Genomic DNA, 19,871 nt, shown 5'->3' with positions numbered 1-19,871 from the left:
AGTTTGAAACAGTGTTTGATTATTAGTTACATAGAATTATTTTCAAATTTGGTCCGGTTGGTTTCACATTGCCAAATGTCAAACAAACTGAAATGCCTAAACAATACCACGCGTTCATGCAAGCCATTTGTTTATTGGAGAAAAATGCTCACATTTAATCCATCTATGATTAGCAAGAAGCATAACTTGTGTCCAAAAACATATTACTTTCGCTTTGGTCTTCAAAAAAACATGCGGGAGGAATAGACAATCTAACTGCGAAGTGAAAAGTCTATATTCAGTAGCCTATATCCCCGGTATAGCCCATGTCTCCCCTAATCTTACTACTGCTCTTCCCTGCAGTCCCTAGGAGGGGTGCATCACTTGAGTGAGTTGAGTCACAGACGTGATCTTCCTGTCCGGTTTGCGTCTCTTCGGTGGAGAAGATCTTTGTGGGCTATACTCAGCCTTGTCTCAGGGTAGTAAGTTGGTGGTCTGTTGATATCCCTTTAGTGGTGTGGGAGCTGTGCTTTGGCAAAATGGGTGTGGTTATATCCTGCCTGGTTGGCGCTGTTCGGGGGTATCATCGGACGGGGCCACAGTGTCCCCCGACACACCCGTCTCAGTCTCCAGTATCTATGCTGCAATAGTCTTTGTGCCGGGGGGCTAGGGTCAGTCTGTTATATCTGGTGTAATTCTCCTGTCTTATCTGGTGTCCTATGTGAATTTAAGTATGCTCCCTCTAATTCTCTCTCTCCCTCCCAGAGGATCTGAGCCCTTGGATCATGCCTCAGGACTACCTGGCCTGTTGACTCCTGGCTGTCCCCAGTCCGCCTGGTCGTGCTGCTGCTCCAGTTTCAACTGTTCTGCCTACGGCTAGGGAACCGTGACCTGTTCACCGGACCTGCTGTTTTCGTCTCTCTACCTCTGAATGCTCGGCTATGGAAAGCCAATTGACCTGAGGTACTGACTGACCTGTTGCACCCTCTACAACCACTGTGATTATTATTTGACCCTGCTGGTCATCTATGAACATCTTGAACAACAATCTGGCCTTAAATGGCCATGTACTCTTATAATCTCCACTTGGCACAACCAGAAGAGGACTGGCCACCCCTCCAGAGCGTGGTTCCTCTCTAGGTTTCATCCTAGGTTCCTGCTTTTCTATGGAGTTTTTCCTAGCCACCGTGCTTCTACATCTGCATTGCTTGCTTGTTGGGGTTTATGCTGTGTTTCTGTATAGCACTTTGTGACATCTGCTGATGTAAAAAGGGCTTTATAAATACATTTGATTGATTGATTGATTAATCTGATGAGGTTATAAAAGCACTGCTACTCACATAATGTTTCAGAGATATCAAGCCATCTGCCATGCATTTTTATCAAATGCTGTACGCCTCTGGTTCTTTTCCGGTGTTTGGTCCGGACTGCGTTCTCACCTGGAGCGAACTGCATCATGGTACTAATAGAATCGGACCAGGACCACCCTTTTTTGAGCAAACCACAGTGCGTTGTTTAGTGCACTCCCTAGTGCGGATAGAGTGTTCACACCAGTCCAAACGAACCAAACTAAGGAGGAACACTTGCAGAAGTTTTGAAAAAACGATCCAAACCAATTTGGTGTGAAATTAAATGATCTGTTTTTCCTATTTGTCCTGCATACATTTCCTATCCTGCGTGTGTGGTATTACAATGTTACAGCCCACATAATTGTTTTGTGTTAATTGTGCGATACAGTAGATAAAGGAGATACTGAGCAGGTTCACAAGGCATACAGTATTAAGGCACCCCCCCAGAGTGAAAGGTTACAACAAGATCCATATCTGCTCATATTCTCATCAAATTGTCCAAGAAACCTCCATGGTAACGCGCTAGCTTGCTAGCTAGCTGGCTTGTAATCCTAGAAGCGTAGTAACAGTAACTTTACGCTAGTTAGATCATTTTTGGGATTAATATAGAATTGGCTGGTGACGTCATTGAGATCAAGAAATACAATTAAACTGTCCTCAATATTCAGATGAGTTTCAATGGAAGATAACAATATAATTAAAATGTTGCCACTGCTGCTCAAAATAAATATCATAGGGGGAAAAAAAACTCTACATTTGATATAGCCACAGGAAGCAGTTTGGGGGTAAGGGTGCTGCAATTTTGGTGGATGCAACAAAATAAGTTTACCATAATTTTTAACTTGAGTCTGATAATTCTCTGTACAAAACAGTTAACCTGTTTTGTGAAATAAAATAAAAATACTTGCGTGATATTTATTCCAGTATCTTGAAATATCTTGCAAATGCAACTTATTTCTATGTGATTAATGAATTGACAATTTCAGTTCTTTTCCATTTTAGTAGACACTCTTATCCAGAGCAACTTACTTAAGTGAGTGCATACATTTTCATACTTAAAGAAAAAAAACTGGTCCCCAGTGGGAATCGAACCCACAACCCTAACATTTCAAGCACCATGCTCTACCAACTGAGCCCCATCATCACAGCATCAAACCACTTGATGTCTCAATGTACTCAATTACTGTATTATGCACTGTTTCTCTTCATGGTGATGGAAAGTCTACAGGTATAAACCTAGATGACCAGCCTATGTACAATACAGTAATGTACATTAAGTGGTATGTAAGGATGGTAAAGTAATACTGCACAAAAAGTGGTTGTTTTCCATGTTATTTGATGTGGATGTTTTGTGTCTCTGCCCAGAACTTTTTGATGTAAATGTTTGTGGACATGGTTGTTGTTCTTTCTGGATTCCATTAGAAGGACAATTGCAGAGAAAGTGACAGGGCAACAACTCTTACAATTCCAACTATTAAATCCTGAAAGACACTGTTCTTAATTATACAACTACCTTTTTTCCAAAGCGGAGATGCTTAAAAAATGTTTTTGCCTGCACTACAGACCTCTATATCAGCCCGATAATACTCGTAAAGACCCAGTGCACTACTTTGAAAATGTATTATACATCTTTTATTAAAATACATTTTTTTAAATTCAGATTTTTCAGGGGGTACAGCAGCAACCTCAGTATCCCTACTCCCTACCTACTGCAAGCTGATATTTCTTCCCAGTAGCGAGGGAGTGTTGGTCATCCATGGCCCGGGGTGAGGCTAATTAGCCTACATCCCCAACGAGCCACACCATGCTAGGGTCATTTATCGCCATGTGGGCTCACTCGAGCTTCCCAAATCACCTGGCTCGGTAACTACGCAACGGCACAACAGGGTTTCCATTGACACACGGTCTTACTGGCCAAGTACTCTATACGGACAGGCTTCCATCCATCTGACAAGGTTGGTTACTCTGGCTGCTCTGGGTCTGACTTCTGATTGGGTGGTACTGTCTTGATAGCTTGTCTTGGTTTTGGAATGATTTCTCATTCCTAAACTATGATTTGTAGGCCTACGGTGCTGGCACTGGCTGGTGAGGAGAGACTGGGCAAAGTGAATGGAGCGGAGGCGAGGAGGGGAAAGAAGAACATTTATCCGAGCGACTGCTCTTCTTTATGGCTCTAGCGAAGGCAGAGCAGCTTGGGCTTCGATCGTTTGATCTCGCCACCATATGTCCTATGCCCTTGGAGACCGCCTCAGTCCTACGGTTGGGCAGCCAGAGACGCAGAGAGATAGAGATGGAAAGGCAGAATGGCCTGAGGACAAAATTCTAATGCTACACGACTCAAAACAGGAAGCGATAAATCAACAGGTTTATGTTCCAAGAGATCTGGAGGCTGTGGACTGTGTTTAGAATGGCTTTCAGAAATGTAAACTTCTCTCCTGAAGTACTACCAGTACTCACACTCTGTATAACAAATCATATTTAATTCAGGGGCTATTGAAAAGGTTATGTGAGGATGTTACAAGATAAACCTTCCATTAACATAAAAGAGAACTGAATTAAATGGATAAGATCAGTTTGACACCTCACTAAACAGACCACAGACAGAGTTCAAAATCAGCAGATCGAAGTGGGTTTGATTGAAATGTCCTAGGCACAACTAAGGGTCAAGGTTCAAAGGGTACATACAACGAAAGGTCAAAGCGCTCTGCGAAGAGAGTTGTTGTACTTTATAGGTGCTCTGATACCTTCTATATCTCTGCCAAGACTCCAGAGTAAACCAGTTTGATGAAGCCAAGATTTTATTTCTGTTTCTATTCATGGCCTCCATAGAAGTGACAGCTGGCAGCCACCGCAGCAACATAGTTGCCATTTTTATGAAGTCCTTACAATATTTGGTCCTCGTGGAGAACGTGTTAGCTTTGTAATAATAGCAGTCACCAAATTTAGAACACAGTACTTTAACGAGCTCCCGAATGTCTCAGCAGTCTAAGGAACTGTATCTCAGTGCTAGAGTCATCACTACAGACCCTGGTTCGATCCCGGGCTGTATCATAACCAGCTGTGATTGGGAGTCCCATAGGGTGGCGCACAATTGGCCCAGCGTTGTCCCGGTTAGGGGAGGGTTTGGCCGGGCTAGGCCGTCCTTGTAAAATAAGAATTTGTTCTTAACTGACTTGCCTAGTTAAATATAGTGTGTGATTGCGGCCTTGCATGTGGGCATGCCTAGGGCTGATCTCTGACCTGCCACAAACACCTAGCTCCATTGACTCTGGAAAAATCAGGTGGATGAATTGTTGGACTGATAACAGACAGTGGACAAAGAGGATTGTGCCGACAGGGTAGCCTAGTGGTTAGAGCGTTGGACTACTGAAAGGTTGCAAGTTCAAATCCCCGAGCTGACAAGGTACAAATCTGTTGTTCTGCCCCTGAACAGGCAGTTAACCCACTGTTCGCCATTGAAAATAAGAATTTGTTTTTAACTGACTTGCCTAGTTAAATAAAGGTTAAAAAAAAATATATATATATATATATATATATACCCTGATTACACCGTGCGTGCGAGCATTGCAAAATAAATATAGAAATGTTATTAAATTATTGTTTCTGCGTTGCCAAGGGCTAAAATAGAAGTCCTTTCTATTTCTGACGCAGATTGCTCTGTAAGTCCTGCCTCTTCCATTTCCTCATTGGTTTATAGAAGCAGGTACCCACGTGCCATCTCCTCATTAGTTATACACACGTGGGTGATTGAAAGACAAACTGTTGTGGTAATACTATGAAAGTTTGGATGCCAATCACCATATACGTTCAACGATGAAAAAGCCTGTAAGGAGGAGAGATGACTAGAAACTATTCGGTTGACCGTTTTATGTGTGGATTAATTGTCGGAGTAGAGGACCTTGTGCATTTCAGGTAAAATAACAACCTAATGTTTACATCCCAGGCCAAATTAGCTAGCAACAGCAAGCTAGCTAAATAGGTCAAATTAGCTAGCAAGTGCAAGCTAACTAGCTAAATTGCCATAAATGTTTCAGGGCTTTTCGACCTGTCCGCAAATTAATGTAATTTATTCAGAGTTTGTTTTGATATTTTAACCTGCGTGTCGTGATCGCGTTTGGTGTAGGGGGACAAAATACATTTATGCACGATGGCGCACGCGCGCAGCCGGTTTGGGTTCCGTGTTAGTCTCATACCTACACCTCTGAGGAAAAGGCTGTATTGATATCAAATTGTCTCTCATTCCCTCAGGTATATGAACACAAAAGTGTCAAGTGGAATGCAGGTAACTGCCAAGGCCGAAGAATTCAACAGGCATGTGACTTCCTTGAAATCGAGTGCTGGTGATAATTCCATTGAGTCAGGTTCATGTGTGGTGCTATGAAATTGATTTCTGTCAGACCTATTGAACTGAAGAAAGACCAAGCACAGGGCAGTGTTCCTGATCGCCAAGTTACAGACGCGATGGTCTTGACTGACCTTCAGCAGAGTAATGGAATCCTGTGTAGGTAGGCAGTGGGAAAACCCGTTCTAGCCCAGTTAAGTAACCCCTTCAACAGAAGAACCTTACCATGACAGTAATAGCAATTCCCGTTGAGTACGGTAAATGGACATTAGTGTTGATGTGATACCAAACAACAGAGATCTCCTAAGTAACTATGACCCAAGACATACAAACTCGTTCTTTTGTTACTTTGTTGAACATTATTCCAAGTATGTTTTTTCACCCCTCTCTTGGTCATATGCCTACTAACATGCTGTTGATGTTCCACTTTGCCTGACCCGAGTTTGGGGTTGGTGGTTTGCTGGAAGGGTTGTGGCACAGGTCACTCCACCCCCCACCAAGGCCGAACTGCCACCACGGTGCCATCAGCAGATGATGGTAACTAGGCCTTTGGCAGTCAACCTGAGTGACATCAAAAACAAGTCCTAGTCGAGGACTCAAGGCTAATCTATAGTGCCTTCAGAAAGTATTCATACACCTTGACTTATTCCACGTTGTTGTGTTACAGCCTGAATTCAAAATGGATTAAATATGTTTTTTTTTAAACACCCATCTACACACAATAACCCATAATGAAAATGTGAAAACATTTTTTTCGATTTTTGGGGGAAAATGTATTGAATGTTAAATACAGAAATATCAAATAAATATTCACACCCCTGAGTCAATACATGTTACAATCACATTTGGCAGCGATTACAGGTGTGAATCTTTCTGGGTAAGTCTAAGAGCTTTGCACACCTGGATTGTACAATATTTGCACATTATTATTTTTAAATTGTTCAAGCTCTGTCAAGTTGGTTGTTGGTCATTGCTTGACAGCCATTTTACAGTCTTGCCATAGATGTTCAAGCCAAGCCAAGTCAAAATTGTAACTAGGCCACTCAGGAACATTCAATGTCTTCTTGGTAAGCAACTCCAGTGTATATTTGGCCTTGTCTTTCAGGTTATTGTCCAGCTGAAAGGTGAATTTGTATCCCAGTGTCTTTCTGGGAGAATTTTGCCTGTGCTTAGCGCTATTCCATTTATTTGCATCCTGAAGAAAAACTCCCAAGGCCCTGCCGATGACAAGCATACCCATAATATGATGCAGCCACCTCCATGCTTAACAATATGAAAAGTGGTACTCAGTGATTTGTTGTGTTGGATTTGCCCCAAGCATAACCCTTTGTATTCAGGACATAAAGCTTTTTGCAGTTTTACTTTAGTACCTTATTGCAAACAAGATGCATGTTTTGGAATATTTGTATTCTGTACAGGCTTTCTTCTTTTCACTCTGTCAATTAAGTTAGTATTGTGGAGTAACCACAATGTTGTTGATCCATCCTCAGTTCCCATATCACAGCAATTAATCTCTGTAACTGTTTTAAAGTCACCATTGGCCTCATGGTGAAATCTCTGAGTGGTTTCCTTCACCTCTGGCAGCTGAGTTAGGAAGGATGCCTATATCTTTGTAGTATTAGAAAACCTCCCTGGTCTTTGTGGTTGGATCTGTGTTTGAAATTCACTGCTCGAATGAGGGACCTTACAGATAATTGTATTTGTGGGGTACAGAGATGAGGAAGTATTCAAAAGTCAATGTTAAACACGATTATTACACACAGAGTGAGTCCATGCAACTTATTACATGACTTGTTAAGCAAACTTTTACTCCTGAACACTTTTAGGCTTGCCATAACAAAGGGGTTGAATACTTATTGATTTAAGACATCTCAGCTTTTAATTTTTAATCATTTAAAAAAAAAAATCTAAAAACAACATTATGGGGTATTAGGTGTAGGCCAGTTACACAACAAAATGTGGCAAAAGTCAAGGGGTGTGAATACTTTCTGAAGGCACTGTACGTCAAATCAGATTTCAACCAATGAAGTTCTCTATCATACTTTTGGACACCACAAGAACAGGGGTTTTGTAACTATTTTAGGCAGTCCATACTGAAGTTTGAATATACACTTAGACGATTCAAAAGGCACCTTCTGCCCACCACAGAAATGGAAACAGTGGTATTACTTTTCTGGCCATTTCAGTTTCCATAGCAACTGTACACCTATCATGTTCTATATCAAGTAAAACCTTTACAAAAAGGGTATCATTTTGTTCTTTGTGAACAAGGAAGACAAAGAACTGTTCAGAACAAAGAATCCTTATGCCAAGAACAAAGAGAGGTAGGAAAATTGAAACTGACTGTTTGCTTGTATCCTCGCTCTTCCTTTGACAGAAGTACAGGATATGCTGTCACTCCATGATTTTGCAGGATTTTTTAAATACATTTGCGGGCAAAAATGACAGATTTTGCTGTGGCAATTCTGACATTTTGCATGGCAATATGCAATGATTTTGTCCAATTTGTGGCAAAAATGCAGTGATGAGGGAAATGTGGATGTTTGGCTTGATTGAACCAGATTATGTGGTAAATGTGTGATTGGTTGAACTTGTGAGCCCTCTTTTTGTACTGCAGTGATTGGTCAGTTTTATGCTATAATATTGCAATGATTTCACAGCTAATAGTGCGGTGAATGTTGAAATTTGCACGCCCTTGCATAATATGTGGGGAATTGTTGATTTTGCCAAAAACATTGCCATCGCAGAATCACAGAATCCTGGAGGGACTGGCAAGGTGAAGATGTTTGACCTCATTTACACTTTCTCTCAATTTCATGCTCTTTTTTGTGCATCCTGTATCCTGAACAAAGCTAGCGACCAGAGCAGAGAGACGAGGGTTCACGCCTCCGATGCCGGGAAGATGATATGGCCCCATCACCATTGGCCTATCATTGCAATACATCTCAGGGCCAGAATGATTCAGCCAAAACGTGTTTAAGTGATCCATTATGTAATGTTCTACTACAGAAGCTTTGAGACCCGGTTAATGGTTTTTTGAATGTTTGTTGGAGTAGGGAAAAAGTGGACCAAGAGTGTACTAGCACACAATGTTCATAGCTAAAGGATGAAATTACGCTCAGTAATACAGTCACACACAAAATCATGGACACATTCAAAACACACAGCCTGTGGTGAATGCACAGTGCACACCAGATGTATGTAAGGGGTGGGTGGAACATGATGTTGTGGTTGTAAATAACAAGCATGCAAAATGGCCCTCAACCCACTTCTGAGTGTTCTTCAGATTCCTTACCAAGCCAAGCCCTCACAAGTCAGCCAGGGCCTCCCTCAGAATGATTACATTAACCCTGGGGAAGAGTGTTTTGGGGACACTGCTGTTAAGTGTTCATCGAAAGCTGAGGGGAGAGATACGGGACAGCTACAGTTGCAATGTGTATTCAGCCCATCCAGTCTGTTTACAGATTAGCCCGAAGGCACTCAAACAAGGGGCTTAGGGAAATGGGGTAAATATGAGTTTACACAGCAAGGAGGTCCCGAAGTCCAATGAAATAAAATGGTTAGGGCCTCCCAAGTGGAGCAGCATCGCAGTGCTAGAGGCGTCACTACAGATCTGGGTTCTATCCCAGTCTGTATCACAACTGGCCGTGATCGGGAGTCCCATAGGGCAGTGCACAATTGGCCCAGTGTCGCCCGGGTTAGGGGAGGGTTTGGCCGGGTGGTCTTTACTTGGCTCATTGCACTCTAGCGACTCCTTGTGGTGGGCCGGGCGCCTGCAGGCTGACCACGTTGTCAATTGAACAGTGTTTCCTCCGACACATTGGTTCGACTGGCTTTCCCGGGTTAAGTGGGCGGGCGTTAAGAAACGCTGTTTGGCGGGTCATGTTTCAGAGGATTCACCACTCGACTTTTGCCTCCTGAGCCCATTAGGGAATTGAAGCAATGAGACAAGATCAAAATTGGGGAGAAAAAGCAGGGTAAAAATACAGAAAATTGATAATAACTAATGGGTAGAATTAGAAGAGCGTCCTTTTTTCATGATTTGAAAAGTTACCACTGTTTGCAAATCCTGAAAAGGAAATAGTGCTCGATTTTGAACAAAATAGCATGTAAATGACAATGTCCAGCAAGTATGTCGGAGATTCCCTTTGATATTTTGAGAAGTGACCAGAAATCAGCTTGGCTTTGCAGAAACATGAGCTATTTCCAATATGTGGCCCCATAACAGATAATGACAAGGGCCGAAAGGGGAAATGCGACTACTGAAGAAAGAAAATATAGCATCTTGGAATAACAGGAAAATATTGCCTAAACAATTGTGTATTTATTAATACAGCAACAGTTTGGTAGAAGGCCCTTCAAACTGGATCGCAAATATCCCAGTAATTTGTTACTGTGTGTCATTTGGAGAGAGACTGCATTTGTCTTGTTACTGTGTGCGGCGTGTGTCACCAGCAGAGCCTGGCAAATAGTTCAGATGTTTTTTATAGATACAATTGCCTGAAGAAAACCATACATTGACCCCTATTATTTCTGACAAGTGATATCTTAGATGTCATGATAGGCGTATAGAGAATACAACGAAAGAGAGGGGGGGTTGGCAACTTTGTCTACTTCCCCAGTCAGGTGAACTCCTGGGTGACATTTTTATGTACACCCCCACCCACCCACCCACCCACCCACACACACAGTATGTGCCCATTTTGATGATTACACAGGAGCAATGTCTGGACCTAGAAAATATTATGGGAACAGCTTTCACTTGCCATTTTCAAGCACAGTTTGCATGCTGGTAGTAGTATTATTGACATCTTAAGTAGCCTACAAAGCAATTCCTCAATATCATTCAAACAATTGCATTAATGGGGTAAGCTACTTAAACATCACGCATGCATTAACACCATGTATTTACCCCTGAATGCAACTATACATCACTGCTGATAAATGATATATGACCTACCTCCATGATTCGGTGCAGGTCCAATCACGATTCCTTTCGCGTCCACTTTCGGTGAATTCTGGCCGTAGGTGCCATCGTCCTTGGTTAGAATTTGCTTTGGATTGCCTTTGGAGTCAAGTACGGTGGCATTGACCGTAGCAGTAACATGGTCTTCCTTGCTGATGGTTTTGTCAGCACGGATCGACAGTATACACCTGGGCAGAACGATCACCAACAAGACGACAGGGAGATAGCTGCATGGCGTTGCTGCGGTCCACCTCTTGGGCATCTTTGGAATGTCTTACTGTAACGTCCCCTTTACATCCAAGCTGTTACTCAGGGAATTGAACCACTCCAACGATTTTCCCCCAAATAAACTGACCGGGGCTCGGCGTCTTCCCTGCGGCGTCCCGTCATAAAAACATTCTGTGCTCTTCACATCGTTGTCTTATTCCAATACATGTTGCCTACGCTGCCTTTGGAACGAACAAAAACCCGCACATTAGAACTGTAGAATGAAAAGCTGAAATAATAATTGAATCAAATCAAATGGCTTTAGAGAGGTGTAGGCTATATACTTAAGATGTTATGGGTTGCCTATTTGCTGTAAATGGCTTAATCTTACAACACAAGCCGTGTAACCTTTTATCGCATGACAGCCTAAGGAGTGCCCATTATTTGAAAATAATAAGCTCTATATTAAATGTCAACTATAATGCGCATTAGTATCGTTCGATTATTTAGTAGGCTATCCCGAATATATCCCAAAATACAAAGCCTTGACATTAAAATGAGATACACTTCTTAATTTAGGAATATAATTATTTTCAATAGTGGCAATGTCTTTCTAAGGACAATTATTTATTTTTACAGATGTGCATTATTGCCACAAGTGAACAGCTGTCATCGCTGCTTTTTGTTCACAATAGCGTGCCAATGATAGCGCGCTATCCTTGATCGGAGCCATTAATGTACGCATTTCGCATTAACTCGCACCTCCGAAAGCCATGATGCGCAACCTACCTTCTCCATTTCGTCGAACCAAAACGATATTGACACAAAATCTCTTGCCTTGCTTTATTAAATCGAATCCACTCTCTCGTCTTTTTCTTCTGGCTCTTCTGGTTCCACAGCGCAAGCGCGACGTGAGCACACACAAAGCTCGCGCACATAGAAGGGGGCGAGAGCGGCGGGTGTACTATCACGACAGTATACAACCGTTAGTTATCTAAAGGGTCGCCCACCTGTAACCTTAAATCAGCCTTACATCACCAGTCGACATTAATGAATACATTACAGAGCCTAGGAATACTGTTATATCGTTTTGGTTCCAGTGTCCCTCATATCCAATTGTAAGAACATATACACACTCGTAGAAAAAAATGGGTTCCTGAAAGGGCCCATATGGGCACGTGCCCCCTCATATTTATCCTGTTTATATTTTTGAGTTGACTGGACCAGGCACAGAGCTTTGATCAAGCTATAGGGTATTAAGTCCTTCTTGATTAATACATACAACGATTTTTGGGGTGTTGTTTCTCTGTGGTACTAGCCACCCACCTTCCTTTCAATATTTTTACCCAGATTTTAGCAGAGATGCAACTAATATTTTGTTTCGTTAATAAATAAATAAAATAACCACCAGTCAGGAGGATACAGATAGCTCAAGATGTGTGCTTAGATATGCAGAAAAATACTTGGTTTAAATGTAATCTGGCACCTAATTACGATGCCTGATATGTGCCTGTATTAATGATGCGTGTCATGATCCCATGTACTGTGTTATAATTTGGATGTAATATCCTAAAGTATAGTTCAGTAAAATAGAGTACAGTATAATGTACTGTATCCCCCTTTTTTCTAACATTCTCTACTCTAATGAACTGAACAGTACAGTACTCTACTGAATTAAACTCTACTTACAGGGTCCATTGTCTGTCACCAATGTTCAATAAAATTATATTTGAACTTATTCTACTAATTGTCTTTGGGGTTGCTTCTCATATTTTATTTAACTAGGCAAGTCAGTTAAGAACAACTTCTTATTTACAATGACAGCCTAGGAACAGTGGGTTAACTGCCTTGTTCAGGGGCAGAATGACAGATTTTTACCTTGTCAGCTGGGGATTCGATCTAGCAATCTTTCGGTCAATGGCCCAACGCTCTAACCGCTAGGCTACCTGCCACCATAATATACAGTATGGGGGAATTTGAGACAAAATATCCACAGGCACCAACGTACTGCAGGAAATTATTTAACAGACTTTCCAAACATGAGTCTGTTGTCGACTCACATCCTCTCTGCTTTCCTCATGTCACAATAAAAATCCCCAACATGTTATAGCTTGTTTGTGCATATATGGCGCATATGCAGGACTTTTCTTTTGACAGAAAGAAAGTTGAGAGGAAGTGGCTTGAGACCCAAGTTTGAGAGGTCTGTTTAATACTACGTTCCTTTGGGTATTTTGTCTCAAATTCCACCCTATATAACAACCAATCTCATTGTCAATTGGTAGAGTAAGTTCAAATGTCATTTTATTCAATATTGGTGACAGACAAGTGACGTTTAGGTTTTAGTTTAAAAAAAATATATGTTTTTTTAAAGAACAAGCAAATTGTGCCATTTGGTTTGCTTAATATTAAGAATGTGAAATGATTTATACTTTTAATACTTAACCATATTTGAGTAATTACTTGAGTCATTTTCTATTAAGATATCTTTAATCACTTATGACAATTGGGTACTTTTTCCACCACTTCTAGATAGCACCTTTTCTATGCAGCTAATTATGAAAAAAATGTGTCAGCTGGACCCATGTTCTATACTGGTAGCCTATAGTATGTTATTGATAAGGGCAAGCAATATGTCACTATCCTGCAGTGACAGGGACAGTATATGCTAGAAAAATCTAACTAAGCTAAGCTCTTTATGTAGCCTATTCAATGTTGCTTGTGAATTTGTTTATTTTATGATAATGTTTTCACTAAGGGAAATTTCAGGGGAAATGGGAAAATAAGTCTTCACACACATCCAGACAAAAAAACGTAAAGATGTGCTTATGTCTTTCCCCTTCTTACACAGTGTGTGTAACACTCTTTCAACCTGAACACATAAAAATGGCTTCCCCTGGTGTTCCACATCTTTGTCCATTTGTCACTATACCGTCTAGACCCCCTCTAACCATTGTTGACAGATTCTTGTATTTTCCCACCTTTGCTGTGCTCTGCACAAAAGCCAGTTGATTTTAGACTAACAGCCAACAGTAGCCATAAGAAGAGACGGGGGAGTTTGAGATGAGTCTCCAGTGCATGGCCAGTGTACAGACTTTTAGCCATTATTAAAAACATGGATGACTAGGAGGAAGGCCATGGGAGGATGAGGGAGAGAGGGAATGTGGAGGAGAGGAGAGGAGAGAGGGATTCTGGTAGAAAAAGATAGGAGTGGGGGAATGATGGGGAGGAGAATAGGAAGATTGTTGTGAAGGAGGACAGGGGAGAGCAGTGGAGGAAGAGAGGAAAGGAGAGAGTGCAGTGGAGGAGGAGAGGAGACAGTAAATTGTCTCCCCTTAGACCAGGCAGGCCGCTACATTGAGGGATCGGCTTACATTTAATTCTCAATGGAGCTGTGCAGTAAAGATCAGAGAGGCGGAACTTGGGGGACAAATACAGTGCATTCAGAAACTATTCAGATCCCTTCACTATTTCCACATTTTGTTAAGTTACAGTCTTATTCTAAAATGGATGAAATTGACACACAATACCCCATAATTACAAAGAAAAAACAGGTTTTTACAAATGTATTCAAAATAAAAACAAAAATACCTTATTTACATAAGTATTCAGACCCTTTGCTATGAGACTCGAAATTGAGCTCAGGTGCATCCTGTTTCCATTTATCATCCTTGAGATGTTTCTACAACTTGACTGGAGTCCACCTGTGGTAAATTCAATTGATTGGACATGATTTGGAAAGGTACACATGTCTATATAATATCCCACAGGTGACAGTGCATGTCAGAGCAAAAACCAAGTCATGATGTTGAATGAATAGCACAGATCTGGGGGAGGGTACTAAAACATTTCTTCAGCATTGAAGGTTCCCAAGAACTCAGTGGCTTCCATCATTCTTAAACGGATGAAGTTTGGAACCACCAAGCCTCTTCCTAGAGCTGGCCACCCGGCCAAACTGAACAATCGGTGGAGAAGGGCCTTGGTCAGGGAGGTGACCAAGAACCCGATGGTCACTCCGACAGAGCTCCAGAGTTCCTCTGTGGAGATGGGAGAATCGTCCAGAAGGACAACCATTTCTGCAACACTTCACCAATCAGGCCTTAATGGTAGAGTGGCCAGACAGAAGCCACTCCTCAGTAAAAGGCACATAACAGCCCACTTTAAGTTTGTCAAAAGGCACCTAAAGGACTCCCAGACCATGAGAAACAAGATTCTCTGGTCTGATGAAACCAAGATCGAACGCTTTTGCCTGAATGCCAAGCGTGACGTCTGGAAGAAACCTGGCACCATCCCTACTGTGAAGCATGGTGGTGGCAGCATCATGCTGTGCGGATGTTTTTCAGCGGCAGGGACTGGGAGCCTAGTCAGGATCGAGGCAAAGATGAACAGAGCAAAGTAGAGAGAGAGATCCTTAATGAAAGCCTGCTCCAGAGTGCTCAGGACATCAGACTGGGGCGAAGGTTCACCTTCCAACAGGACAACGACTCCAAGCACACAGCCAAGACAACGCAGGGGTGGCTTCAGTACAAGTCTCTGATTATCCTTGAGTGGCCCAGCCAGAGCCCGGACTTGAACCCCATCGAGCATCTCTGGAGAGACCTGAAAATAGCTGTGCAGCGACGATCCCCATCCAACCTGACAGAGTTCGACAGGAACTGCAGAGAAGAATGGAAGAAACTTCCCAAATACAGGTCTGCCAAGCTTGGAGAGTCATACTTAAGAACACTCAAGGCTGTAATATGGGGTATTGTGTGTAGATTGATGAGGGGAAAAAACTATTGAATCAATTTTAGAATAAGGCTGTAATGAAACAAAATGTGGAAAAAGTCAAGAGGTCAGAATGCACTGTAGGACAATAAAGATGGTAGAGAGATGGCTGAGTTGTTTTTATAGTACAATAAACATGTATGTGTATGTGACCTTGCACTTAATCACAGATGCTTTCGTGGGCGGTTGAAATTACAGTAATGTGATATGAAATAATACATTTTGGCCTTAGAATCCTTGACAGTGCCTGTCATTTGTTTTTATGTGGGGGCTCTTTTGCTTCTTCTGCTCTCTCTCGTCAGTAGTGCAGTTAGGCTTGAGATGGCTAATATTCATACATACCACTGTTGCTGTCTTGCTGATGTTCTGATAAATCAGAGACTGAGTGCAGGCATCAGAGCATTTTCCAAATTCCACCCACATAAATCCTCAGTGAAAAACAGGTTTAGCTTTTTTTTACTTCTGTTTGTCAAGACTGACCTCTGGTGGCTAAAGTAGGTAACAGTGAACAGTCTGGATAAAGCACAGCACATTTTGTGTCTTGTAATTTCCTGTTTCATTTTCCACTGAACAAAAATATAAACACAACATGCAACAATTTCAAAGATTTTACTGAGTACAGTTCATATAAGGACATCAGACAATTGAAATAAATAAATTAGGCCCTAGTCTATGGAGTTCACATGATTTGGAATACAGATAAACATTTGTTGGTCACAGATACCGTAAAAAAAGGTAGGGGTCGTGGATCAGACATTTTTTTAGTATCTGGTGTGACCACCATTTGCCTCATGCAGCACGACACATCTCCTTTGCATAGAGTTGATCAGGCTGTTCATTGTGGCCTATGGAATGTTTCTGTGCGAAGTTGCTGGATATTGGTGGGAACTGGAACACGCTGTCGTACACATCAATCCAGAGCATCCCAAACATACTCAATGGGTGACATGTCTGGTGAGTACGCAGGCCATGGAAGAACTGGGTCTTTTTTTAGCTTCCAGGAATTGTGTACAGATCCATGTAACATGGGACTGTGAAACTAGGATTAATCTGAAGAGCACACTTCTCCGGCGTGCCAGTGACCATCAAAGGTGAGCATGTGCCTACTGAAGTCGGTCACGACGCCAAACTGCAAACTGCAAACTGCAGTCAGTTCAGAACCCCGATGAGGACGACGAGCACGCAGATGAGCTTCCCTGAGACAGTTTCTGACAGTTTGTGAAGAAATTATCTGGTTGTGCATACCCACAGTTTCATTAGCTGTCCAGATGGATGGTCTCAGTCAATCTCGCAGGTGAAGAAGCCTGATGTGGAGGGCTGGCGTGGCTACATGTGGTCTGCTGTTTTGAGGCCGGTTGGAAGTACTGGAAGCAGCTTAAGGAAGAAAAATTAAAATGAAATTATCTGGCAACGGCTCTGGTGGACATTCCTGTAGTCAGCATGGAAATTGCACACTCCCTCAACATTTGAGACATCTGTGGCATTGTGTTGTGTGACAAAACTGCACATTTTAGAGTAGACTTTTATTGTCCCAAGCACTAGGTGCACCTGTGTAATGATCATGCTGTGAAATCAGCTTCCTGATATGTCACACCTGTCAAGTGAATGGATTATCTTGGTAAAGGAGAAATGCTCACTCGCGGGGATGTTCACAAATATGTGCACAACATTGGAAAGAAATAAGCTTTTAGTGCATATGGAACATTTCTGCAATCTTTTATTTCAGCTCATGAAACATGGGACCAACACTTTACATGTTGTGATTACATTGTTGTTTAGTGTCATTAAATACAGACCAACTCTACTGCATTAAGCAAAAGTGGCTTTGTGAGAAAAATATCAAAATCTACATCCATTCTTCTCTGCATTAAAACAATGAACTAGGTCAAAGGAAAATTGCACTGTAGTTCTGCCTAGCTTGCATGTGGGCATTTGCATGTCAAAAGTCCCATGAGCACTAACGTGTAGTTCATAGGAACAGATTGTAACGGATTTCTTCCATCGAAGGAGAGGAGGACCAAAATGCAGTGTGGTTAGATTCATGGTTTTTAATATGAGAAACTAAACATGAACACAGAGGGGCAAACGAACACAGAGGCAAACGAAGCGGTCTTCTGGTCAGGCTCCCGAAGACGAAGCGGTCTTCTGGTCAGGCTCCCGAAGACGGGCACATCGCGCGCCACTCCCTAGCATACACCTCGCCAATGTCCAGTCTCTTGACAACAAGGTTGATGAAATCCGAGCACGGGTAGCATTCCAGAGGGACATCAGGGACTGTAATGTTCTTTGCTTCACAGAAACATGGCTCACTCGAGAGACGCTATCGGAGTCGGTGCAGCCAGCTGGTTTCTCCACGCATCGCGCGGACAGAAACAAACATCTTTCTGGTAAGAAGAGGGGCGGGAGCGTATGCTTTATGGTTAACGAGACTTGGTGTGGTCACAACAACATACAGGAACTCAAGTCCTTCTGTTCACCTGATTTAGAATTCCTCACAATCAAATGTCCGCATTATCTACAGCCGTATATATTCCTCCCCAAGCAGACACATCGATGGCTCTGAACAAAATGTATTTGACTCTTTGCAAACTGGAATCCACACATCCTGAGGCTGCATTCATTGTAGCTGGGGATTTTAACAAGGCTAATCTGAAAACAAGACTCCCTAAATTGTATCAGCATATAACTTTTTTGCCCGCTTTGAGGACAATACAGTGCCACTGACACGGCCTGCAACCAAAACATGCGGACTCTCCTTCACTGCAGCCGAGGTGAATAAAACAAGGCTGCAGGCCCAGACGGCATCCCCAGCCGCGCCCTCAGAGCATGCGCAGACCAGCTGGCTGGTGTGTTTACGGACATATTCAATCAATCCTTATCCCAGTCTGCAGTTCCCACATGCTTCAAGAGGGCCACCATTGGTCCTGTTCCCAAGAAAGCTAAGGTAACTGAGCTAAACGACTACCGCCCCGTAGCACTCACTTCCGTCATCATGAAGTGCTTTGAGAGACTAGTCAAGGACCATATCACCTCCACCCTACCTGACACCCTAGACCCACTCCAATTTGCTTACCGCCCAAATAGGTCCACAGACGATGCAATCTCAATCTCAACCACACTGCACACTGCCCTAACCCATCTGGACAAGAGGAATACCTATGTGAGAATGCTGTTCATCGACTACAGCTCGGCATTTAACACCATAGTACCCTCCAAACTCGTCATCAAGCTCGAGACCCTGGGTCTCGACCCCGCCCTGTGCAACTGGGTACTGGACTTCCTGACGGGCCGCCCCCAGGTGGTGAGGGTAGGTAACAACATCTCCACCCCGTTGATCCTCAACACTGGGGCCCCACAATGGTGCATTCTGAGCCCTCTCCTGTACTCCCTGTGTGGCCACGCACGCCTCCAACTCAATCATCAAGTTTGCGGATGACACAACAGTGGTAGGCTTGATTACCAACAACGACGAGACGGCCTACAGGGAGGAGGTGAGGGCCCTCGGAGTGTGGTGTCAGGAAAATAACCTCACACTCAACGTCAACAAAACTAAGGAGATGATTGTGGACTTCAGGAAACAGCAGAGGGAACACCCCCCTATCCACATCGATGGAACAGTAGTGGAGAGGGTAGCAAGTTAAGTTCCTCGGCGTACACATCACAGACAAACTGAATTGGTCCACCCACACAGACAGCATCGTGAAGAAGGCGCAGCAGCGCCTCTTCAATCTCAGGAGGCTGAAGAAATTCGGCTTGTCACCAAAAGCACTCACAAACTTCTACAGATGCACAATTGAGAGCATCCTGTCGGGTTGTATCACCGCCTGGTACGGCACCTGCTCCGCCCACAACCGTAAGGCTCTCCAGAGGGTAGTGAGGTCTGCACAACGCATCACCGGGGGCAAACTACCTGCCCTCCAGGACACCTACACCACCCGATGTCACAGGAAGGCCATAAAGATCATCAAGGACAACAACCACCCGAGCCACTGCCTGTTCACCCCGCTATCATCCAGAAGGCGAGGTCAGTACAGGTGCATCAAAGCTGGGACCGAGAGACTGAAAAACAGATTCTATCTCAAGGCCATCAGACTGTTAAACAGCCACCACTAACATTGAGTGGCTGCTGCCAACACACTGACTCAACTCCAGCCACTTTAATAAGGGGAATTGATGGGAATTGATGTAAAATATATCACTAGCCACTTTAAACAATGCTACTTAATATAATGTTTACATACCCTACATTATTTATCTCATATGT

General features: G+C 42.9%; 1 protein-coding gene across 5 annotated transcripts in view; it reads right to left on the bottom strand.

Moving 5' to 3' along the window:
- The window catches only part of rnf130 (ring finger protein 130), a 69,271-nt gene extending 57,473 nt beyond the window's left edge, over positions 1 to 11,798 (bottom strand). For all 5 annotated transcript variants that reach the window (XM_035744568.2, XM_035744571.2, XM_035744567.2 and 2 more), the window contains exons 1-2: positions 11,633 to 11,798; positions 10,631 to 11,085 (exon numbers count right to left, since the gene is read on the bottom strand). In XM_035744568.2, the coding sequence (XP_035600461.1) occupies positions 10,631 to 10,898 (268 nt within the window). In that variant the 5' untranslated portion in view covers positions 10,899 to 11,085; positions 11,633 to 11,798. The remainder of the gene's footprint in view (positions 1 to 10,630; positions 11,086 to 11,632) is intronic.
- Between the last annotated feature and the right edge of the window lie 8,073 nt (positions 11,799 to 19,871).

This window comes from Oncorhynchus keta, chromosome 30, assembly GCF_023373465.1.
Source record: "Oncorhynchus keta strain PuntledgeMale-10-30-2019 chromosome 30, Oket_V2, whole genome shotgun sequence".
NCBI classification, from domain to species: Eukaryota; Metazoa; Chordata; class Actinopteri; order Salmoniformes; family Salmonidae; genus Oncorhynchus; species Oncorhynchus keta.
The sequence above is the reverse complement of the archived record's forward strand: the minus strand, read 5'-3'. Positions and strand labels throughout refer to the sequence as shown.